Here is a 24,700-nt window from a genome sequence, read left to right as displayed (position 1 = left end):
ATTTATCCTCAGCTGTGTTGTTTCACGCACAGTAAAAACCCAAAGTTGGAAGTGTCTGCTCAATCCCATACGCTTGGATATGGAACTGCACAAACCTTGTCCCACTGGAGTGTAGGCATAGATCAGAACCAGGTCAGAATATGGGCTCTCTGGGTCTGTACAAATACTTAAAATCCAGGCTTTGTGTCTTTCCCTGTTGTTGGTAGTAGCTGTGTCTGCATATACACACACACATCACACCTGTTTGTATCTTCTGTGCACTGTGTGCACAGTGCTTGGTTCCTCTGATGCGCATCTATGGAGTTTATCTTGAAACAGTGTAGGCAGGAATATATATGTACTTAATGTTAAACCAGTGATATATGAACACTTCTGCTTTTGCATCTCGACTTACAGACACTGCTGCAGGCACAGGTGCAAGGCAGGAGTTTTCAACCTGACACTGAGCTGATCTTTGTTCTGTTTGGGTTACAGGGTTGGGACCAGGGAAGTACATAATAAATTGGAGAAGAACAGGTGCGTAGAAAGCCAGGGGTTTGGGTTTTTTAATTGTAATTCCCCTCCTTTTTTTGGCCTATTGTCTGTCAATATTTGTTTGGCTTTGGCGGGTTTTTGTTTGTTTGCTTGCTTGTTTTTTAAAGAGATAACCTGAATAAAATTCTTAGTGACTATTACTGAATCTTGCAGTATTGCTTGGCTTTCTTATAGCTTAATTCTGCATTTTTTGCTTCCCAATATGTTCTGTTTAACTGCACCATTGCATTCCAACCACCCTGATCCTGCAAAGCAGTAACAGTGCATAACAGTGTGACTCTCTTTTGATTTAAAAAGAGTAAAATACCCCAAATGAGGGGTCAGTGTACAGTGTGAATACAGAATAAACATCAGTTTCTGACCCAAGACTCTTATAAGCCTGACTATCTAAATTGGAAGTATGGTGACAGTGAAAGTACCAGCACAGTGAGGTGAAATACTTTATTTAAGGCTGCACGGTGTTCCTAACAAAGCTGGGATAGAGCCCAGGCACAGTCCCTGCTGGGTGAGCTGGCTCAGCTGTGACATGCTGTGCTGGGGGGGCTGCTATGCACAGGTGTAGGTGCTTTGCTGGATTAAGGCCCCAATTAAGCTCTCCCCTCGTGGAATTGGTTCCTGCTGTGTCTCCTGGCAGCTGACGACCCACCTGTGTTTTCTTTAGACGTGCTCATTTGAAAGAGTGCTTTGAGACATTAAAGCGCAACATCCCCAACGTGGATGACAAGAAGACCTCAAACCTCAGCGTCCTCAGGAGTGCCTTGCGATACATCCAGGTACGTGCAGCGCTCGTGGGGCTGGGCAGAGCCCAGAGCTGACTTGGGGTGCACAGAAACCCCCCTTCTGGGGGTTCCAGGTTAACCACAGATCATCCTTTCCTGAAGTGGTGATGGCAGGGAGCAGATAATTCACATGGTCTTAGAGATCCAGGCTGAGTGAACTTCAGTTGTTTCCTTTTGGGCCCAGGTGAATTTTAATATGTATGGTTTGGGGGGGGGGTTCTGTTTGCTTAACCAAAAGACAGATTTCTGTAAAGATTCGGTATGTGTCAAAATTTTGATGAGATGGACATGTGAGTACAAGTCATTTGCTTGGAGGCAAGGAAAGCCTAGAATCTGAGGCTGCAGCATGAGGCATGTAGGTGGATGGGGCACCACCAGGAGTGAGCACAGGTAAAAATCAGTTGTGTTTGTAGCTGGAGGGAAATAAGTGTTAGTGTTTGCTTGTTTAATGTTTGGGAAAGTGGTTAATAGTAGCACAAAAGAAATTGTTGTAAATGTCCCCTGTGAATGTGAAATCAGTAGTATGTAAGGCAGTTAAAATTCATTTGGAAACTGGAAGAGTTGCTGCCATTTATAATGCAAATGGAGACCTAGTACACCTTGTACATTTTGACTGGAATAAAAGGTGCTGAGGATTGATCACAATGGTCTTTTCCACAGTAAAATGTAATCTCACTTTGTTTCCATTTTTCCTCAGCCACTCTCAAACACCATTTCCCTCTGGTGTTCAGAATTGATTATTCACTTCAGCTTTGCTTTGGAGAGTCAGTAATGCCTCAGAATTAAATCAGTTCAGCCCTCCTCTTAGTTTTCACCAACAACTTCCCTCAGAGAGACTTTGGCTGGGGCAAATTCTGACTGTACCCAGCCACTCTCTGTGTTGCTCAAAAAAGTGGTTTTTGGGGGTGTGGTTGTACCGAGGCCTAATGGGCTTTAGAGATCTGAGCCTTTCTTTGGGTTTTGGCAGGCTGATGTTGTAGTTTGCAGGAGGAACCTCTCTGGCGGCCAGTCTGGGGTACGCAGTGGTGGGCTGGGACTGGCTGTCTGTGGCTGTCTGTTGGTCAGTGTGCAGTCTGTCTGTTGGTCGGTGTGCAGTCTGTCCGTGGCTGTCCGTCGGTCGGTGTGCAGTTGTCTGTCGGTCAGTGTGCAGTCTGTCCGTGGCTGTCCGTCGGTCGGTGTGCAGTTGGTCAGTGCAGTCTGTCTGTCGGTCGGTGTGCAGTCTGTCTGTCGGTCAGTGTGCAGTCTGTCGTCGGTCAGTGTGCAGTTGGTCCGTGCGTCTGTCTGTTGGTCGGTGTGCAGTTGGTCAGTGCAGTCTGTCTGTCGGTCGGTGTGCAGTTGGTCAGTGTGCAGTCTGTCTGTCGGTCGGTGTGCAGTCTGTCTGTCGGTCAGTGTGCAGTCTGTCTGTCGGTCGGTGTGCAGTCTGTCGGTCAGTGTGCAGTTGGTCAGTGCAGTCTGTCTGTTGGTCGGTGTGCAGTCTGTCCGTGGCTGTCCGTCGGTCGGTGTGCAGTCTGTCGGTCGGTCAGTGTGCAGTTGTCAGTGCAGTCTGTCTGTTGGTCGGTGTGCAGTCTGTCCGTCGGTCGGTGTCCAGTCGGTCAGTGTGCAGTCTGTCTGTCGGTCAGTGTGCAGTCTGTCTGTCGGTCGTGTGCTCTGTCGGGCTGTCCGGTCGGTGTGCAGTTGGTCAGTGTCAGTCTGTCTGTCGGTCGGTGTGCAGTTGGTCAGTGTGCAGTCTGTCAGTCGGTCAGTGTGCCTGTCCGTCGGTCGGTGTGCAGTTGGTCAGTGTGCAGTCTGTCTGTCAGTCAGTGTGCAGTCTGTCTGTCGGTCAGTGTGCAGTCTGTCTGTCGGTCGTCCGTGCGGTCGGTGTCCAGTCGGTCGGTGTGCAGTCTGTCTGTCGGTCAGTGTGCAGTCTGTCTGTCGGTCGGTGTGCAGTCTGTCTGTCGGTCAGTGTGCAGTTGGTCAGTGTGCAGTCTGTCTGTTGGTCGGTGTGCAGTCTGTCCGTGGCTGTCTGTCGGTCGGTGTGCAGTCTGTCTGTCGGTCAGTGTGCAGTCTGTCCGTGGCTGTCCGTCGGTCGGTGTGCAGTTGGTCAGTGCAGTCTGTCTGTCGGTCGGTGTGCAGTTGGTCAGTGTGCAGTCTGTCTGTCGGTCAGTGTGCAGTCTGTCTGTCGGTCAGTGTGCAGTTGGTCAGTGTGCAGTCTGTCTGTCGGTCGGTGTGCAGTCTGTCCGTGGCTGTCCGTCGGTCAGCCGGGTGCTCCCGCAGCCGGGTGCTCTCCCGGCGTGGCAGGGAAGGTCACGGTGCCCTGGGGCCGAACCAGCGTCCGCCTCCACGTGTGTGGGGAGCACATGGCGAGCACAAGGCCCTGCTGGTGTGGTGTGAGCTGGCACTGACCAGGCAGGGCTGGCTGGCTGCCCACGGGCAGTGACGTTGTGTAACGTTGTGTAACCTCCTCACTGCATCGCCTTCTCCTCCTCATCCTCTCTGGCAGCTGCTCAGGGAGTATCCCGAGCGCTGTTTTCCTTGGCAGCACCTAAGCCGTGGGTCTGTGATTCAGTCACAGGATTCAATTGTGCTAAAAACCCAGATTACTAGAAATCTGATTTGAAATTGCAGCATTCAGAAACAAAAGTTGTCTTTTAAATTTTTTTTTACTGCAGTTTGAATTCAGGTTTGATCTCTTTCAACAGAACTAACATCTATCAGTGTGGGGATGGCCACCAGTCATGTGCCAGGCTCCATGTGTTTCACTCACAGGCTCAGTGTTTCCCTTGAAAAGAGAACAGGGCAATTGTACAAAGGAGATTTAAAAGTAAAAGCTCTTACTCTCAGGGTAGCAAAGTAGTTTTTCACTAAAGGGAAAAAAATAGCTCAGGAAACTCAAACCCAAATGAGTCTCACAGGGGAGGAGCACAGCACCAGCCAAAGCTACACGGCGGCTGTTCTGCTCCTGCAGACACTGTGACAGTACACTGATTGTTGCAGCCTCTCTTCCTACAGAATCCTTCCTTCCCCCCTTCCCAGCTGGAACTTCTTAGAAACAGACTGTTTGTTTCCTTGGCTGGATTTAAATATTTGTATCTGCATCAAATCAGATAAGTTAGAAAGTTAAATTCTGAACTTCCCATAGAGCCGTCATTTTAATTTATCCTTGGACCTGGGCTTGTGCTCTGCTACAGTAAATTAGAATTTGCAATTAGGCACGCTGTTGCACAAAGGAAATGGGGCCCAACACAGCTGGAAGTTAATAATCCCTTTAGCTGGTGATTCAGCCTGAGGCAGTGTGGGCTGTTGTGCTACAGCTCTCAGCTGAGGAGGGTGTCCCGTGGGTCCAGCAGCACGGTGGGCTCCAGACCCTGGCACACAGCTGCAGCCAAGTCTGTTTTACATGGGCCACCTCGGCTCTTGGTCTTCACTTTGCTGCCTGCACAACCTGAGTGGAAGTGCAGGAGACCTCTGGGAAGTTTGTAAGATGCATGGAGCGATGTGGAAAAAACCACAGTGAGAATAAAGTGCTGTTTGCTTTGAGAGAGCAGAGCCCTGTGCCCTGGCTGTGTCCTGAGCAGTGTCCCCAGCAGAGGAGAGAGCAGAGCCCTGTGCCCTGCCTGTCCTGAGCAGTGTCCCCAGCAGAGGAGAGAGCAGAGCCCTGTGCCCTGCCTGTCCTGAGCAGTGTCCCCACAGAGAGACACCGTGTAGGCCTCCACGGCCTGTCCTCCCCGGAGCCCCTCTGGCTGTGCCCATGCCAGGAGGGCAGCGGGGTGTGCCCAGCCTGGTACATGTCAGACATGGCTCACAGCCCGTGCAGCTGGGCTGGCTTTGGCCCTCTCAGGAGGATTCCTTCCCCCTAGGAAATGGAATCATCTTTGGAAGCTAACTGAAGCCCTTAAGCCAGACTGCTACTCTGTGTTCTCAAACTGTGCCTGTCACTGTGGCACCTGAGCATCCTCCAGTTTTGGGGGTTATTTTCTACTGTACATTTAGTGTCAGATGACATCCAGGTGATTTGCTCACCAGGTGACACTGGGACAACTGGCACACAGCCCAGACCAACCCATCAGTCTTCAGTTGTGCTGCAGGTCCTGCTTGTTGGCCAGTTTCCCCAGTACAGCTGAAACACTGGCTAAATAACAAGGTGCTTGCAAAGTCAGAGATGCAGCTGAGCTTCCCAGGGCATACAAAATGCAAAGAGCAAAAGTCTTTGGAAGGTGTGGAAGCAAGGCACTGATCCCAGCCCCTGCACATGCTGCTCGGGTGTGGCAGAGGCACTGGGAGCTGCTGTGGTGACAGATGGACCTGGTCCTGCCGAGCAGTTCTGGCTCTGTTTCTGAAATAGACTTTGCTTACTGATTCACAGAATTCCTCTGGCAACCCTGCTTGTAGTGTTAGAGACAAAACGTAGCTGTAGTGAACTAAGGATTTATAGTATGGCCAGTTTGTCATTATTACCTTGGGAAAGGGCAAGAGGGGTGAAATTTCCTTATGACTTACCTGTGCTCGCTAGTGTTGCTAATCATTTATGATGTTGAAGTTGTTTATCCTCACGTCATCTCCCTTGGCTTCTCAAACTGCCTGCGGTAACAGTTGTGCCCCTAAGAATGATACAGTTTCCTGTTCTTGCCAACAGTAATCAACAGATTTGGCTCCCTTCGGGGTAGAATGAATCCAGAGTACTATCCAAGGATGCCTAAGTAGTGCATGTAAAAATCCTTCGTGAAGCCCTTTTTGAGCTGGTCTTGTGGACATGTGAACAGACCAGATACTGGTTTTACATTGGTTAAATTTTCCTTTTAAGATTCACAGCATCTTTGTCTTCTAGTTTGTTTTATTTATTGGTCACTTTGCTGGTGCCTGAGCACAGTCATTCATCCCTGTCTGTGTAGAGACCCAGAACAAGACCAGTGGATTTTTGGGTGCCATAGCAGTGCTTGATTTGGGTGTTGATGGGTGCAGAGGGCCCTGCAGCCATGCCAGATCTGGTGCAGGGAGGTGCTGGCCTGCAGACACAAACCACAGGTCTGACAATGGTTGTGATTAAAGACCAGAACTCCTTTACATTCAGGCACTGTTGTGACTGGATTATTGATCAAAATGCATAAACCAAACCGTGCTGCTGAATCCTGTTAAGTTCCCCACCTTGACGAGGATGGCTGTAACTGTTATTTTTTATTCTGTGCCAGCTATGAGGTGAGTAGACTCATCTTCTGTAAAACTTGTCTAGTAAGAGTGGGGTCCATCAGTACCTGCCATGCCTCCCTCACGTGAGCAGCATTCAGATGCCAAGCTGTGCTGCTTCATGGTGTTTACCTGACCTGATCCACTGATTCTATCTTGTCTAATTAGCCTGAATCTCAGTGTCAGTAATGAAGGCCTCCAGCATCCATAGGCTATGGTCATGCAATGTGGTGTCATCTGTAGATTTCAGAAAGTGATGAGAAGAAATAAGACCTTAAAAAAACCCACTGTTTAATTCCCTGCTGTTCCTCCAGCTGCAGCAGGACCTGTCTGCAGGGAGGCTCATCCAGGGAGCCATCAGGGCATTTTTATTTGCAGGATTGGCCACAAAACATGTCCTGTAATAGTGATTAAAAATGTCCAGCATTTGGAACTTGTTGAGTAATTGGAGCTGTTTCTTAAACATTGCCAAGAGGGATAGTGATTTTTTTTTAAAGTATCTCACTCATTACTTGTACATGAGAATTTGGAAAGGGTGAATGGAATTATAAACCTGTCAGTGTGTTTGTAATTGTCAGAGAATCCACACCTGTTCCACTGCTGTCATTTAAATAGTAGTTTGAAGAAGCACTCGGGGTTGTAAAAACCAAACCAGCCTGTAAGGGGATTGCAGCACAGGGTTTGGGAATGCTGCTGCATGGTAGCTGGTGTGTTTGGGGGCTGTTGCTTGTTCTGGTTGCCACCTGCTGTGGGAGCTGGCATGGGAGGGGAGACAGCGCGTGGGCCCTAACGAGAGTAGTGATAATTACAGCGTGGTTGCATGGGCTCTATTTTATGTGTGACATTGCAGGAGTCGCCTGCCTTTGAAACAAAGCAAAGGCAGCCCCTCAGCCCAGCAGAGGAGCTGCAGTGAGAGCAGCAGGGGCAGTGGGGGTGCCATGGCACAGAGGGCACCTGTGCCAGCAGCAGGGCAGCCCCAGCTCTCCTGCACAGACAGAGGTTTGCACCCAGGCACAGCTCTGCCTCATGGCCTCATGCAGGTGCTGGAGTGGGTTTGCCTTTAACAGCTGGGTTTGTGTCCCCCCACTGCCACCGTGGCCGTGCCAGCGAGGGAGAAGGACGGAGAGCAATCCTCTGGTGACCCAGATCTGCTCTGTGGGCCGTGGGTGGAGCTGCTGGGGTGTGAGTAAGTGGCACTGACCTCCTTAGGTGCATGGGGAAACAGGAAGGAGAGGTGGTGCGGAGGATGGCACATCTCTGAGTCACCGGGCCTCGGACCTGCTGCCGTGCTGTGGGGGAGTGCTGCTGTCAGAGCCCTCGGCTCCTGACACCAGCATCACTGCCAGAACTGTGTTCTGGGAGGTGTCCTCTCCCAGGAGAAGCCCTCACTTCCCTGCTCCCTGGACAGGGTCCCTTCAGGTGTGCAGCTTACCTGTGCCGTGTGCCTGTAGGCTGAGCTAAGGTGTAGTAACAGGAACAAAGGGAGGGCTGCGCCCAGGACCCATCCAAAACTCTGTCTTGGCTCCTGCAGCAGCTGCTCAGATCTGCCTGCAAGGAAAATACAGAAGCACTGCAGCAAGTGGATGTAGGGACAAAGTGTCTGCTCAGAAGTCTCCTCCTCATCCCTGGCAGACAGCTCTGGCTGTGCCTCCAAGGCATAAACCTGCCTGTTGCCCTCTGGAGCTGCTGTCCATGTGTCATCACAAAGGCTTGGGAAGAGCTTTGGGGTCCTGCATCCAGCAGTCGTGTTATTAATAATAATAATCCCTTCTTGAGATGCAGCATGCTTCATTTCGGTTTGCAGAAAGTGATGACACTTAATCTCAAAAGCATATTTCCCACAATTCTTTTTCATTTCAATTTTTTTAGAATGTAAGTGCTGCAGAATTAATTTGAAATTTAAAATTATCAAGTTTTAATTTCTCAAGTTATTTTAATTTTTTGGGGGATCATTTTCTAAGTAACAAACACACCATGGTATTTCAGAGTCTTTGGGGCTGCTGGAACCCACTGGAATCATTAGAAATACCTCATTTGTTTCCTCAACAACAGAGACTGGTTAAAAAATAAAAATAGGAAAAGCAAAAGACATGGCCAAACTAAACACCAAGTGATTGCAAGTCATACTTCAGTTATTGTAAAATTGAGCTTCTTGTGTCCTTGGGAGTCATATCAAGGAATGAAACCACATCTGCTTACCTGGTGACAGCCAGCACGGGGCCAGTGACTGGCCTGGGGATGGCTCTGCTTTTCCTTGCTTTGTTGTACTGTGGGTTCCAGTTGGTTGCCGCCTTTTTGTTTTGCTTTTTGGGGTTTTTTTTTGGTGGTTTGTTTGTTGTTTATTTTCTTCTGAATTTTCTTTTTTGTCTTCCTGATTTGAATCATTCCTGCTCTCTGCCCCAGTGACTGTTTGTACTTCGTCCAGAGCGTGGTGCTTCAGGTGGCTGACTCTGACAGGTCGGTGCAAACAGCCACGTTCAGCCCTAGTTTTGATCACAGATTAAGGCCTGATGTCTTTTTTTATCAGGAGCCTGAAATGCAGTTATCAGTGTGAAATGGTAAATGTAAATACCAGTGCATGTTCTCGTTTTCCGTGATTGCTCCAGGCATATTTCCTGTTCTGGGAAGTATTTCTGTCTAGAAGTTCATCCCTACCCCTGCAGCCAGGTTGAGCAGTGGTGGGTGGTGCCCACCCTGCTGGGACCTGCTGAAAAGTGGGTGCAGCCTGTGCAGTGAGGATGGGCTCCTTGCCTTGAGTCCCTGTGCTCATGGGGCCGAGGTCACCTCCTGGGACACAGCAGCACTCCTTGGCTGCTGTCCTCGTCCCGGGCTCGGGCACTGGGAGCGCTGGGTCACGAGGCTGCTGGCAAACACCCACGGCCTGGCTGTCGGTGCAGGGCTCACACTCACAGGGAGCCGGGGACAGTCTCTGCTTCACCCTGCAGGCTTTACTTTGGTTTAGCTCCTGGTGTGAAGTTTGAGATCTTGAGAGGCTGAAGCTGGGGCACGAGCCCTGGGAGCCTGAAGTCCTTGTCCTGTGGCTGCTCCCATTTGCACGCAGTCCCCTGGGGACCGGTCACAGTGAGACCCTCACCCCGCTCTCCCGGTGCTGAGCATGGTCTGTTAGCATCTCAGGGCTTTGGGTCAGGCCCCTTGTGATTTTAGCTTGTGTTTGGGGAAAGCAGGACTGTGGTCCTGCGCTGAGTGGGGGCTCCTGAGGCACGGCCTGCACTGAGGTGTGGCTGTGGGTGGTGGCAGTGCCCGGCTGGCTGCAGTGCGGTGCTGACGTGCTCTGTGCTGGTGCCCTGGTGCCCCACCTGTATTTTGCTGTAGTGGTACCAGGCCAGCACATCCGGCATCACGGTGGGATATCATCTCCGAGAGCCGGCAGAATGAAGCAGTTGCCATGGAAACCATGGCTTTGGTTCCCGTGGCAACCAGCCGGGGTTCACACACGGCCGCTTCTTGCAGACAGGGGCTGGCTGGCATCGGCGGGGCAGGGATGGGGTCTGGCAGGTGCTGTCACCTTGGAGGGTGCAGGGGGTGGCTGCAGAGGCTGGGGACGCTGGCCCGGTGCTGGGGGAGCTGGCTCCTCGCCTTGCCAGCCCTGCAGGCTCTGCTCCTTGGCAGCAGGCCGGGTGGGCTTGGGGTGAGCGCTCGGTGTCAGTGCTGTGCCGTGAACAAACTGCTTGTGGCAGCTGAGCAACATAGACAATTTAGCACCATTCGAATCAGGAATGCCCAGAGTTGATAGGAGTGATGGAAAATCCCCAGATCCTACAGGTGAGTGCCTTGGCCAGCGGAGTTTCGGCAGCTGGGGCTGTTTGGGTTCCATTTGGGACTGTGTGGGGACAGCTTGTTCCCCAGCATCTCTCTGGTTCTGGTTGGAACATTTTTGGAGTCAGGCTGGTGGATTTTTGCTCCTGCTGTGAATCTCCTACACCATGGCAGTCCCAGCAAGAATAAGATCCTTAGGATGTGGGGTTTTTTCCATTACATATAGGAATCAAAGCTCTGTGCAGCAGTGGAGAGCCTGACCAGCTGGTCTGGTCTGGTACTGTGCTGGAGGTCCTGCAGGTCAGTGGCAGCTGAGGACCCCCCTGGCTCAGCATGTCCCTTTCTCTGGCACCAGCTGTGATCCCTGGAGCAGAGAGTTAAAGATTATCTGGCTCAAAATTGCAAATCACTCTCCTGATTGCTTATTGATGAGGTATTTTCAATCAGCAAATGTTACAGAAGAAAAGAGCTGAAATATGCTTTGGAAAACTCATAATTGAAAGTGTGTTTTTAAACGGCTAATAAAATGTTTATGAGGGGAGCTGTGTAATAAGGCCTTTTAAACCTCTCCAATGCCAGCCACAGGGCCAGCAGCATTCCTGAGGCAGGTGCAGGGAAGGCGTTGGGGGCATTATTTCTGTCTTGACAGGAGAATGAGCAATTTAATTACAGACGGCTATAAAATGGAAAATTCTTTGCAGTGACAAATGACTGTTGGTGTATGGTTTGTTTACCAAATGATGACAGGGAGATGCACACAAGGACCAAAGAGTGGCTCCAAACCAGCCAGGATAGTGGGCACAAAGTGGGGAAGAGTTACCACTGGAATTGTGTCAGGCCTTTGCTGTCACTGCAGTCATCTGGTCTCGCTTCAATAATCCAGGTGCATAAAGGCTGCCAAGGAGCTGACAGGTACAGGAGGAGAATCAGATACTCTAGGGGAGCAAAAGCAAACCCACATGTGGATTTTAATTTGGTTGCTGGTGTTTAAATAAAAGATGAAGGGACTCACCACTGCCCTTGTGTCCTTGTCACAGCTTCCACCTGCTCATGGAGCAGCCCCTGCTGTGCCCGTGCAGTGCTGCCTGCCAGGGGAGGGTCAGGCTCTTGCTCTGCTCCAGAGGGCTCACTCAGCTTCAGCTCAGCAGAACTGAGAGTGTTGAGAGAGGAACATCATCTGCTTTCACCAGAGCCAGCAGTTGATTTGCAAAATTTACCAAGCATCAAAAGCCATAGATGGATTCACAAGAGTATGAGGAAATCCATTATTTCTTCCTGGGGTAGCTCAGCTTCCCCTTCCCCCATGGCATGGCCAGGGCCTACTCTTTTAAGTGATGATCATGTGGATTTTTTTTTAAGTGTGAAAAATAAAAGAGTTCTAAAGTCATAGCTTCTGTAGGTTCCTCACACTGCAGTGTAATAGTTGCCTGGGCAACCAGGGTTCCCAATTGCTTAACAGGAAAAAAAAGAAATGCTGCAATGATGGAGATGCAGACGTAAGAAGCAGGCTCTGTGCTGGAGCCTGGTGCTTGCAAAAAGCAGTCTGGCATGGGGTGGCCTCAGTGAGAGGCCATCCCCAGCTTTGGGCTGCCCTCTGCAAACAGGACACAGCTCGAGTGCCATGCCTGGCCTTCCTGGGGCAGCCCAGCCTGGCCTCTCCCTGAGGAAGTGGGAAAACAGAAATGCAGGTAACTTCAGTGATTTTTCTGCTGTGGAGAAACAGGATCAGTATTTCATGAGCCAGGTTAAGTGTGCGTCCTTCAGGATCTTGGCAAGCACCTTAACTGTCCTCCCAGGTGCCAGCACCAGATGTGAACCCTTGCCATGGTCCTTCCCAGTGGCTGTGGAGGTGGGTCAGGTGGCAACTCCTGCCCTGCAGCTGACCAGGCCTCTGCCTTCTCAAATTTCATATTTCAAAGGAAAGGTGGTTGGGCATTTGTATGAATTTCTTTTATCAAAATTTAATTCTCAGTTACTGTGTTGTTTGTAGTTTTAGGATCCCCTCTGCCCTTCTCAGTACTACCATTACCTTCCCATTCTGTTGGAAAATTGCAAAGGCTTGGGTTTGGGGAAAAGTGTCTGTGTGGTTATATATAATTTTAAAACGTCTGGTTTTGTATTGCATGGGATCCATGGTGAAAGTGCTGACAGAAACTCCTGTTTTAGAAGAACATCCAGGGGATCAGTGGGAGTCTCTAAAGGTTTTGATGTGCCGGGGCAGGTCAGTGACCGCAGTCCCAGTGACTCAGGGTTGGCTGTCACTGTGGACTTTCTGTTGACTGACGGGAAATCCTGGCACCTGATGTGGGCAGGATGATTTGCAGAAAATAATCAGCCAGGAGGCGGGTGCCAGGAGCTGCATGTGCCCGCAGGGAGAGCCACGGAGGCACAGGGGTCCCTGCTCCCTGTCCCTTCATGGGTGCTCCTTTCTGCAGTGGGGCCGGGGCTGTTCTTGCTCCCGGGCTCAGCTCCCAGTGCAGGGCACACTCCCAGTCCCTGCAGAGCCTGGGGGGACTGCACCCACGGGTACCTGCAGAGAGTGGGGCAGTGCTGGGAGAGGAGTCAGAGGAGAGAGAAGAGGGCTCCAGTTAATCCCACCCAGTTCATTATTAGGCCAGAGCAGCTCAGCCTGGTGATGTGTCTTTACCAAGTGATCTCCAGTGAATTGCATCCCAGAATAGGTTTTGAAAGATTATGGGTGCCTCCAGCCCATCTGCTGCTCCAGCCTCCCCAGCAGCTCCCCTTGGAGAGCACCCAGCCGTGCCGCAGCCCTGGGAGGAGATGCACACCCAGCAAGGGGCTGCCGGGAGCTGGCACCCAGTCAAGAGCTGGGACTGCTGGCGCTGAGGGAGGCAGAGCCCACAGGGCTGGGCTTGGAGCAGTGCCACGTCCCAAAGCCTGTGGAGTGCCTGCAGAGTGACATAGTGAACTCCCTGGCTCTCTTGGCTGGGAGACTCGTCCTGGTGCTTGCTAAGGGTTTGCCTGCCTTCCCAGTAATTAAAAGTTTGTAACTAATTACCAGCTGCCCTGCTCATACTTTGTAGTAGTGCTTTTCCCCAGTGCTGGGAGTCTCCTCTGGCAGCAGGGAGTGAAGCCAAATCTGTTTGAATATGCGTGTGCTGTGCCCGCTGCGGTGCGAGGCGGCTGCAGGGGATTTCTGCCTGCTCCTCTCCTGTCCTCTCGTGCCCTGCGTGGAGAGCAGCTTTGGGGAGATGCTGCAGAGAGGGACTGGGCTCAGGTTTGCACAGCAGATTTAGCCTCAGCCTTTCTTCTACTTGCCTCTTTCCTGATGACATAGTGAGGGGAAGACGTTCAGACAAGTTGCATGCCAAGTCTTGCGTGTTTAAGCCTGATCCAGGAGCGTGCACCTTCCTCATCCCCTTCTCCTCCATCGCTCCCTGTCTCACCCACACCCCTTTGCAAGGCAATCAGAGCACAGACAGCACATGACTTTTCTGGGTCAGGCAAAATGCTTTGGCTGCACTTGACAGGAAACAGACCTTAAAACTAGCCTGTGGATTTGGGCCTCAGCCACATGGGAATCTCTGGGCTACAGGTCAGGCCTGGTGCAGAGCCAGGATTCCAGGAGTCCCCATCGTTCCTTTCTGGCTGTCCCCATGGCTACTTCCCTGCAGTGGGCTGCTGGTCTTGCCCAGGACATGGTGTTGGTCTCTCTGCTGCCTGGTTTGGCTTGAAAAGCAACAGGAGAGAAAGAACTGCCCCCTTTGCCTGAAAACCCTCCGTTTTGAGGAGCTTTTAGCTGATCTGGAGGGAGAGGAGCTGTCTCCATTGACACACCTGCAGTGGTTGTGCCCTGCTAACACACATTGTTTGGCTCTTTTAAAAATACTTCCTTTATTGCTGTTACTGGGACAAAGGTAGCAGCAGGAGCTGCCCTAATCTGCGTTGCCTTAGGCTGCATTAAAGGCTGGCTGAACAGGCTTTAAGGTCCTTCCCAGCAAACCTGTGAGCTACAACACCAGCAGAACGATTGAAAGGCATGAGGTCAGGCTCTGATTGTACTCATCCTGGAGAACCTGAGAGAGAATTAAAGAGATGTGTTAAGAAGACCATGAGCCTGGTCCTCTGCCAGGTGTGGGATTTGCTTTTGAGCTCAGTGCTTGCCAGCAGTGAGGGAACAGGAGCATCCATGTGGGCTCTGTGTGGCTGGTATTTTCAGAAGTGTGTGTGGGATTTAAATCCCCAGTGTTGAAACTTCAGAAAATGGAGAGTCTGTACATGGTTTTACAGATTTCACCTAATTTTGTCTCTTATGCATATAGTCAGTGTGGCCCTGGGCTGAGGGACCAGGTCTCTGACTGTGCAGTGCTACACTGATGTAAAAACTCATAGAACAGGCCTTGGAATAGTCGGTCCCCCTTGAGGAGTGTGGTTTGTATTTCCCAGCAGTAGTGCTGGGCAGTGTGGATCATTCCTCTGTATTGTGCTGACTGATGCAGCAGCTCCCCTGACCTTACCAATGGATGTGGTGGTTCCCAGCACCAAGGGGGCATTAGCAGGAGAGGACAGCAAACACCCTTCCTTCCTGTTTGACCTCAGGATTTCCCCATGATGCAGGGGCTTGTTGGTTCTACCATCCACCATCTCCTCTAGGTCAGGAGCTCTTGCTCAGAAGCTCATCAGTACTTAGGCTTTTTTTTCCTTCCTAAGCATTTCCATTTTGGGGGCTTACCAGTTTTCCCTCAGAAAGCAGATGTTCAACTAGAGCAATGCTTTATGTGCCAGCTCTTGTCCTTCCCTTTCTGCCTGCATTTGGCAGGTGTAAGTATACCTGAATATGTTTTACACCAGCATAACTGGCAATATAAAATAATGCGCTGTGAACATGGGAGTGACCAGATTAGTGTAGGTTATTCTTGTCTTTGTTCTCATTATATTTCTTTTTCTTTCCTTCGACTTCAGACTTTAAAGAGGAAGGAAAAAGAATACGAACATGAGATGGAGCGGCTGGCGAGGGAGAAGATCGCTACGCAGCAGCGGCTGGCAGAACTGAAGAACGAGCTGAGCCAGTGGATGGATGTTTTGGAGATTGACAGAATTATTCGACAGACAGTTCAGCCAGAGGATGACCAGGCATCTACCTCGACAGCATCAGGTACCCACAATTGTTCTCTTTTTCTCGTTATTATATTGGAATGTCATTGACACAGTTACATGGAGTGGTGGGGATCTTCATTTAGCAGCATCAGGGTTTCTTTGCATTCAGAATAAAGTAAAAGGTTTTGGAGTTTTTGTAATGATTGATGTTGCTAACAACACACGGCGGCTCATGTGAAGTAAACTGAAACTTGTGCATCGGTGTCAGGTAGATAAAACGTGCAGGTATGCACATCTGACCTGATTGTGGAGATAAATCCCTGCTTTCCAAACTTAGCTCTTTGCTTGCACAGTTCTGCAGCCCTGCTCATTAGAAGTGGGCATCCTGGTGTATTTGTGTGGATATGGGAGGGTGTTCAGCACATACAGAAGAAGGATTTGGTACAGGGAGGATCACCAGAGCATTTGGACAACTTGATGAGCCTTCACATTGCGTGAGGAGGATTCACAGTGAAGATGAAATGACACTAATGGATATCTGACATGTGGTTCCAGTGAGAAGTTTCTGTGAGATAGGAGAATGCATGCTTCTCTCCATGCCAGGGATATGCAGCAGGAAGAGTAGGCAGTCTGTGGATATAGAGCTTTCCAGAGACACAGAGGCTGTAGCAGTGCAAAAGCATTCACAGCAGTTCCTTCAAGTCAGCATTTGCTCTTGGCATGCCAGGCAGATGATATGGCAGGTTCTGGGAAGGGAAGACCTGAGTTTTTTCAGGCTCGTCACCTCTGATGGTAGGAGCAGGCTCCAGGTGTAGTCTGAAGGAAGTTGGGAGTCCCAGTGCTTTGTCCTTACAAGTGCCAGCTGTTCCCTCTTCAGTGGTCTCTGCTGAAAGTGAATACATCAAGCTGCTGCTTCCCAGAGCTTGGGAAGGGGAAGTGGCTTCCTGGTGTTCCTGCTGCTTCTGTCTCCTGAGATTTTTATTCTTTGCTGCATGGCTGGCACTAGAACAGGCAGTGCAGGGTGCCAGGCTTGTCTTCCTGATCTCAGGGCTAGTATGTTCCTGTTTTGTGCTTACTTAGTTCCTGGACTAGACAAGAGTCCATTTTCCAGAACCAGATGAGAGACTTGCTGCCGTGTTTCTTCATGGCAATTTCCTTCCTGCTCTGGGAGCAGAAGGAGTGGTGCCGATCAGTGGAACAACTGGCCAGGAAAGAAAACCCTGTTCCTCCTCCAGAAGGAGCCCGCTTCAGCCCAGACAGCTCAGCCAGGTGCTTTCTGTCAGCCTCTGCTCATGGTGCTCCCCTTGCCTGCCCAGTGAGACCTCTCAGCCTTTTGGGAGCACCCTGCTCTAGCTGGGTTTTTGAGCTGTCATACTTGCCTGGTCCTTGGCCCACAGGCAGTGAGGAGTGGGCTGTGCCATGCCATACCATACCGTGCCATCGTGCCACCAGCCTGTAGCTCAGTGACACCTCCTGTACATCTCTTCTGCTGATACTGCCTTCTAGGGAAGCTCGTTGGTCCAGTTCATGCTCTGCTTGCGTTGTTATGGGAGTTTCTTCCTTTCGTATTTTCCAGAGGGTGAAGACAACATGGATGAAGATATGGAAGATGACAGGCCAGTGAACTCATTACCAAAACTCACCCAGCGCCAGCACCCAGAGCTGCTGAAAGCCGTCCCCCCCAGTGCTGCTCCCCCGCTGCCCACGGTCCTGCCCCCACACGTGTCCATCCAGCAGAAGCCCCACGCCCAGCCCTCCCTGCAGACACAGGCACTGGTCCCGCCGCAGGCGATCGTCCCTGCACAGACTCACATCGTGGCGGCCTCGACCGTGCAATCGACTGTTATCGCCCACACGGCCACCACCCATGCCTCGGTCATCCAGACTGTCAACCACGTCATTCAGGGGCCACAGACCAAGCACATTGCTCACATTGCACCTTCCACATCCAGCCCCGTGCAACTCACCACTGCTGCTCAGCCCATCGGCCACATCACTGTGCACCCGGCCACCATCAACCACATGGCCCATCTGGGCCCACAGCTGCCCATCTACCCCCAGCCCGTGGCCGTCAGCCAGCCCGTGGTGAGCCACATCGCTCACACCATCTCACACCAGCAAGTGAACGGCACGGCGGGCCTGGGCCAGCCGGCCGTGATGGCCAAGCCGGCCGTGGGAACCCAGGTTGTCCATCACCCGCAGCTGGTGGGCCAGACGGTCCTAAACCCCGTGACTATGGTGACCATGCCGTCGTTCCCGGTGAGCACGCTGAAGCTGGCCTAGAGGGAGCGCTCCACGGCGAGGTCTTGTTGGGAACCTTTCCTAAGGAAACTCCGTACATTCCAACCATGCGCGGCCCCGCGGGAGGAGGCGCAGAACGCCCCGGGCGGCAGGGCCAGGCTGCCCCGGTGCCCGCGCTGCCCCGGTGCCCGGGCTGTCCCAGTGCCCGGGTGGCCCCGGTGCCCAGGCTGCCCCGGTGCCCGGGCTGACCCAGTGCCCAGGCTGTCCCCATGCCCGGCCTGTCCCTACACCCAGCCTGCTGCTGGGACGGGGCCGCGCCGTGCCTGGGGCCGCGCCGCTGAGAGACTTCAAAGACAGTTGTTCATGGTGACTTTTTTCCTTTTATGTGTAATGAGTGAACTATGGATATGATGTTCTTAAGACTTTAATTTTGCCCTATTATGTGTTGCTTCTTTGTAGAATAAAAATTGCTGATCTCTTTATTGAGACATTGCGTAGAATGGGAAAAAAAATCATAGAAGTCTATATTTATATATATGTGTGTATGTGTGTGTATATATATATGTATATACATATATATATATAAATATAACATTTGAAGGCCTTTTGTAAGGTTGATTATTTTGCAGGATTATGAGACAAAATTCATTTTTGGAGGAAGAAGCCAGAGTGTCCTCTCTAAACAAGAAACTATAAGATAGATGGTTTGGTGGACCAGAGTACAGTGACAAAAAACCCCCAACAACAAACCACGAGTCAAACCATGTTAAAGGTATTTCCCATCAATATATTACATTTCAAAAACCATCTAAAATCACTGTGACTTGTTATGGCATTTTAAGGAAATTCTCTGTCCTGTCTAATAAAAGGAAAAAGAATACACAACCAGACTTGATTTGTTGCCATTTTATAAATGACTTGATTTTATAGCTATGTCCAAAAAATACTGGTTTTTATTATTTTAATGATTGACAATGCTTTGTTTGGATGTTTTTGGGGGAATTTGTATTTTGTCTGGCTTGGTTTGCTGATGCAATAATTGGTTTTGCAGATCTCTGTGCATGGCATGGCCCTGGTCAGGGTCCCTCCTGCCGGTCCAAGCTCCCCCCAGGTTTCTTGGGTTTGTTGTTTGGCAGAGGCACACAGTTTGTGCTGGCAGCTTGCAGGGCGTTGCTGTGGCCTGGTGAATGGAACCTGGGACAAGAAGACATAGAGAAATGAGGTAGATTTGCTGCATGGGTTAATGTTTGTTAGTTTGTTCTGTCCTGACCACGCTTTGGTGTGGGAGCCGGTGGGTTTCAAAAGGGATAAAAGGGGATGTGGTTCCCTTCCAGAGCACAGGCAGTTCAAGCAGCTTTGTTCCCTTTGACAGGGAAGCACTCTCTCCTTATGCAGGATAAGGGTTTGCTGCAGGAGATCAGTGTGAGAGCTCGTGTCTGGCCATGAGACGTGCACCAAAGAACCCTCATCCCTCAGGACCCTCCCGTTCCCCCTTCCCGGTGGTTGGGGCAGACCTGTCTGAGGTCAGTGGCAAATCCCAGAGAGCCAGGAGAGGAGGATTGCTGTTTGGCTCTGCTGGTACCTGCCAGCCTGCCCAGGAGGCTGCTTAGGACGTGTTGTGCTGCTCTCTGGATGTTCTGGTCCTTGCACAGTGTGTGTAGCTGCTGCTGTGAATGATCTCCATTCTGTCTTCCTCTCTTTTTAAAACAAGTATTCCACAGTCCTTACTGCAGGCAAAGTGCTGCTGTAGGCAGCGGCTGTTCTCCTGGGGCAGGAGGGGAGGATGGTCCCGCATCTGCCCAGGGCTTTGGGAGAGGAGGGGGTGGCTGAGCAGCTCACGGTAGCTGTGGGGTCTCGTGCAGGAAAACAGCATCCATACTCTGTCCTAAAGACCTGTTGACTCTAGCAGGACTTCAGCCTGTTGGGGACTGGTGTGAGCAGTGTCAGGGATGTAATTGAGAACATCTGCCTGTTCCATACTGTCCCCAGATAAAACTGGTCTGGAGGCAGGACAAGTGACTGCAGAGGTCAGGGGTGATTGTGCCTTCTGAGCAGGTGTCACTGGGAATTCTGTGAAGTCTGTTCATAAAATCTCAGTTACCACTTGTTTTATTTTTCTTTCATGCATTCTTTAGTTCAGGAAGGTCTTGGCTGTGCTTGCCAGCACAGCTCCTGCAGAATGGACAAGCCTCGAAGGATTTCTTTTAGTAGAATGCCATTTAAGCAGATCATTTGTTCTCATTCCAGTGCATCATTAACACTGGGGTATTCCCAGAATTGCAAGGACTTTGTTGTCCTCTGTCCCTGCAGGTGCTTTGCCAAGGAGGCCATTGTGTGCCAGTATTTGAGACATAGGGTTGGGTATGGCTCAGTTTCTCCTCATCAGAAACTCCTCAACGCTGAGTATGTGTAACAGGGTCGCTCCCTTCTCGGGAGGGAGAGTGGCTTTGCCCTCTGCAGCAGTGTCAGGACGGGGAGGACCTGTGCTTCTGCCTTTTTTTACTGTTCCAACTCACAAAAGAACAAATTCTCCTCGTTGAAGGAGAAGGGGCCAGGTTGAGAATGTGCTCAATGCAGGAGTGTTGGCTGAGCCCCAGGGAGATGAGCTTGCTGCTGGGTTACTGAATGGCCTGTGCTGTATGGACAGGGGTGCTGCTGACCTCATCCTCTACTCCTTTATGGTTTAGAGCAAAGAGTGCCCCTGCCTTGCCCAGTCCTGTGTCTTGGCCAGTTTTTCTTTCCCCTTGGAATTGTGCCATGCAGTCTGTCTGTCTGATCCCCTTCATAGGCATTGGCCTCCCCGTTAGGAACATCCCTCTTGGCCTGCCCAGGAGCTCCTCCAGATGTTGTGTGTACACCTCTTCCCATCTGCCTTTTTCAGGGCTACCAGAAACATTCTTTGGGATTTTTCTTTTTGTTTTTTAAAGTCAGCGAACTTCTCTCTGTTCTGTGGGAAGAAGAGCGGCCACAGCCCTTCCTTTTCCACCTCTGTTATTCCTGCTCAGAAACTTTGGATTTACACTGATGCTCTTAGAAATCCCATTCAGTACTGTATGACAAGGGGCACTTTAGGAATGTCTCTCCTCCTTTGATATATGTTTTCCCTATGGAGAAAGCTATATATAAATATATATGTACACTTGGGGATTCATAAGATCTGATTTGTCCCCCAAAAAACCAATAAATATATGAAGTTTACAAGAAATCTCTTCTGTTGTTGAATAATATTAGTTATTGGTAACCATGCCACAGAAACAATAGAAAATGGGGTTTCTGCATAGTAGTTTGAGAGGGTTTTCTGTCCTGTCACACCTGGCTTGGAGCCTGTTGGTCAGTGGAGGTGGTTCTGCCGAGGGCAGGTGCCCTTGCAGCCCACATGCTCCATGTCCTGCTGCCAACAGCCAAATGGTGCTCAGGACCTGGAGCTGTGCTTGGAGCTCAGGCAGCACGGCCAGGGGTGTTGGCAGCTGGGCAGATGTGTGGGCACAGAGGCCCGGGGTGGCCTCGGGGAACCTCGTGCTGGGCAGTGCCTGCCAAAGCCACTGCCAGCTCACCCGCCAGGGAGGGGCAGGCGGAGGGCAAAGAGCCCAAACTGCTGCTTTAAAATGATCCTCAAAAGAGCTCTTAACGCTGACACTTTAGATACAGGAATGTATTCCTGACCTCACCAGTAAAAATTTGCCAGATCTGTGTAGTTTATCTTAGGAAGGGAAGTGATCTGATATCCCGTGTTCTCTGCAGTTGTTTGCGTGGGATCCGAGAGGCAGCGGGTCGTGTGTCCCTGGGGGCAGCTGGGGACCCTCGTGTGTCCCTGGGGGCAGCTGGGGACCCACATTTCACATGGGGAAAGAAAGGCTGGAGCCAAGCTGCTGCCATTGGGGTTTTTCTGCATGTGCGTGTGTGTATGTCCATCTGTCTGTCTGTGCTGGGGCCGAGTGTTGGGTGTCCAGGCCAGAAGGGCTCCAGTGTCACCACTGGGCCCCCGGCCACTGGCATGGCTGGGTTTTGGTTTCTTGAGCAGAGCTGGACAGAGGGGATGGCCCTTGCAGAGGCCTCTGCTCTCGAGGTGCCCATGGCATGTTCAGAGCGTTCATCATCCCACTGAGCCGGCTGCTGCCGCTGCTGTTGGGCTCCTTGTCTTTTTTTTTTCTTTGTTTTATTTCAAAGTGGCCTTCTGTAACAAAAGAAACAAAAAAAATGCCTTTGGGTGGTTTAGGTGGAGGTGAGGTGTCGCTGCTGTGTCGGTGTCAGTGTGGTTGTCCGTGCGCACGCCTGGTAGATTCCTGTAGACATGCAATGCAAGGCTTATTGTGTCTGGTTTTTGTATGTAGCCTGTGTCTCTTTGGACTGGTTTGCATCCTGAGGGCGTTTTTTGCATTTAAAGAAAAAAAGTGAGAACTGTTCCAGGTTGGGTGGGTACAAGGGGCTCTGGGGACCTCCCGTGTGCCAGAGGTCGGGGGGGAAGGTGTCTTCTGCCCCTTGTGATGATGTGGTCAGTGCTTGTTTGGTCCCTTTGCTTTCTGTGATGGGTATCCAGTGTCCCCACTGTGTCTGTGGGGTGAGCAGCCTTGGCCAGATGAACCAGGTGACCTCTGTTTACCTGAGCAGGACTTAGGCTCAGCCTGTCTGGGTGTTTAGGCACTTGCTTAATTAGCTTAGTTAGATACATGGCTGCTGCAGAGGGCTCCTGGAGCTGGTGTGGAGGTGGGCAGCTCTGAGCGCTCACAGGTGAGGCTCCTCTGAGACTTGGCACATCTTTTTCTGAACAGTTGTTCATTTCAGTCTTATTTTGATTCTAAAAGCTATGGGGGTGAGGAGAGGAAAACCCTCATACTTATGGCCTGTTTTCCATCCCTTGTTATAATTTGGACAGATTAAAATGGGTTATAACACTGTCTTTAGGTTATTTCCTCCCTGAGTGAAACATCAGTTGTTAGAAGCAGATGTTTAGTGTCGAGGAAAATAGGCTGTGGGTAGAATCAGTCATGGCTTCTTTCTGTCCCTGTTATACAGAACTTGATAATCCAAACTTGAACTATTAAAATACCAGTCCAAGCCCAGCACTGGATGGTGCAGGCTTGGCAGAGGTTGTCTTTGGCTGTTTCCAGGCTGGCTCACTCCTTGCCTGAGGCTGCTGATCAGTGAAGGAAGACCCCATGGCCTCTGTCCCTGCACTGTCAGGGCAGGGACAGGGCTGTTCCCTACTGGGATTTGGTGGGATGTCATGGTGCTCCTCATCAGAACGGCATGGCTGGTTCTGCTCTAGCTCTGGATGAGGCCCATTGATTCACCCATTCCTTGTGCTGTGAATAGGAACTTGAGTGTGAGGGAGCAAAGTCACCACCAGGGAAGGGCCCCAGACTCCCAGCCCGTCTCTGAGGCTGTCCCTGGCAGGCAGGCAGGCAGGTCCTCCCCAGGCTGTGCTGCTGTGGCAGGCACTGCCCCGTGCCGGTTGTGCCAGAGCCCTGTGTGATGCCTTATGGATACGCCTTAACAGCCGGAGCCAGGAGGCTGTGGGGCTTGGCAGAGCCAGAGGTCAGGGACTGACTGCGACCACCCAACCATTTATTGGCTTCTGCTCAGGCCCCAGCCTGGCCATCACTGGGTGAGGAGCCGTGGTGGGAGCGGGGACTCCCTGCTCTGTCACCGCATGCGACCCCCCCTCCTGCCTAAAGCATTTATTTATTTATTTTGTCTCGCTGTGCTCCCCGCGTTAGGAATGTGTCCCTGGAGCTGCTGACTGAGCCCAGTCGCTGCCATCGCTGGCCCGGAGCCCCCGTCTCTCCCTGCACCTCACAGGAGCCCCCGTGTTGCGCTCACCTGGGCAGGTGCAGTCTGTGTTTACAGTGAGGACGTGTCACTGTGTTACCAATTTCCTGAAATACTGAATATTGACAAATTAGACTGTAAAGATTTTTATGTGTTTGGATACATCTGCTATGTGAAAAAGCAACTAATTTTGTACATATTGTATTTTTACTATTCAGCTGTACAATACTGGCTCTTCATGCTCCAGAATTTAGGTATCCAACATGAATGATATCCATGTAATAAGCACTTGCCTGAAATAAATATAAAACTGAAATAAACATGCACTGAAATCGGAAACAGGTTTCTGCATTTGCTTCCCTATGCTTTGCATGCAGATCCCTCACTTTGCTTGTGATTTCCCAGTTGAAGAGCAAAGCTTTCCCTGCCTCCGGATCCGCGGGGCTGGAGCTCACCCAGACCAGGCACAGAGTGTCCCGAGGATCCAGCAGTGCTGCAGGGGAAAGCAAAGCCTTTGCAGCTTCAGCAATCTGTGAGAACTCAGGAAGTGGTGCCGTGTCCTGTGCCCTGTCCCGTGCCCTTCTCCTGCTGAGGAGCCCATCCCAGCCCTGCTGCAGGGCAGAGGGGCCCCACCGAGGCCCAGCAGAGCAGCCTGGTGCCCGGGACACTCCTGCTGGACTCTCCCAGCCCTCCTGGGCAGCCCCACCGGGGAGTCTGTCCCTCCTGTGCTGTGGGCTGGGGCTGCACAGGGCCAGCAGGGATGGGCTGAGCAGCACGGCCACCCCTGCCTCACCTGGAACTCTCTCTCTCCTGCAGGTGCTGAAGTTGCAGCCCCAGGGTCTCCAGCAGTGGATGTGACAGACGTGGATCCAGCACTGGGCAAGTCAAACCCCAGGGTGGTGTTGGGGCAGGGGCTGGGGCTGGACCCCAGGTGGGCTCAGGCAGAGGGGCTGGGGGGAGCACCAGGGTCTAAATAACTGCATTAAAAATTACTGAGGCTGTGCAAAGGACATGGTGGGGACGTGTGGGAAGGACAGAAGGACAAGAACCAGCTGTAACCCCAATTGTGGTGCTCAGGTGCCCTGCGCACCCCAGTCTCACCATGTAGACAGGTGAACACAGAGGACACAAGGACACTGGAAGTTTATTTAGGCCAACATGTCCTTGGATGCACTTCATAAAGGGCTGATCCTTGTTGATAGGGATAAATACCTGATTAGCAGCTGGAACAAGCAGTGTCTGAGGAAGAGCTGCACCCACCCCAGCACACAGAGGCCTTCCTTGGGCCTTTTTATGGTGGAATGGGGAAATGTTCTGTAACTCCCCAGGGACTCATCTCCAGGCAGACCTATTTAGCCTAAAAACCTGGAACACTGCTGTAA

The 24,700-nt window shown here is 51.2% G+C and overlaps 1 protein-coding gene across 1 annotated transcript in view; it reads left to right on the top strand.

Moving 5' to 3' along the window:
- Nucleotides 1-23,650, top strand: part of MNT (MAX network transcriptional repressor) — a 34,323-nt gene extending 10,673 nt beyond the window's left edge. The window contains exons 3-6 of the mRNA XM_030962752.1: nt 475-516; nt 1,196-1,307; nt 15,174-15,366; nt 16,885-23,650. Of these exons, the coding sequence (XP_030818612.1) occupies nt 475-516; nt 1,196-1,307; nt 15,174-15,366; nt 16,885-17,591 (1,054 nt within the window). The 3' untranslated portion in view covers nt 17,592-23,650. The remainder of the gene's footprint in view (nt 1-474; nt 517-1,195; nt 1,308-15,173; nt 15,367-16,884) is intronic.
- The last annotated feature ends 1,050 nt before the right edge of the window (nt 23,651-24,700 follow it).

Source organism: Camarhynchus parvulus, chromosome 19, assembly GCF_901933205.1.
Source record: "Camarhynchus parvulus chromosome 19, STF_HiC, whole genome shotgun sequence".
Classification (NCBI taxonomy): domain Eukaryota; kingdom Metazoa; phylum Chordata; class Aves; order Passeriformes; family Thraupidae; genus Camarhynchus; species Camarhynchus parvulus.
Note: the sequence above shows the minus strand (reverse complement) of the source record. Positions and strands in the feature narration are given on the sequence as shown.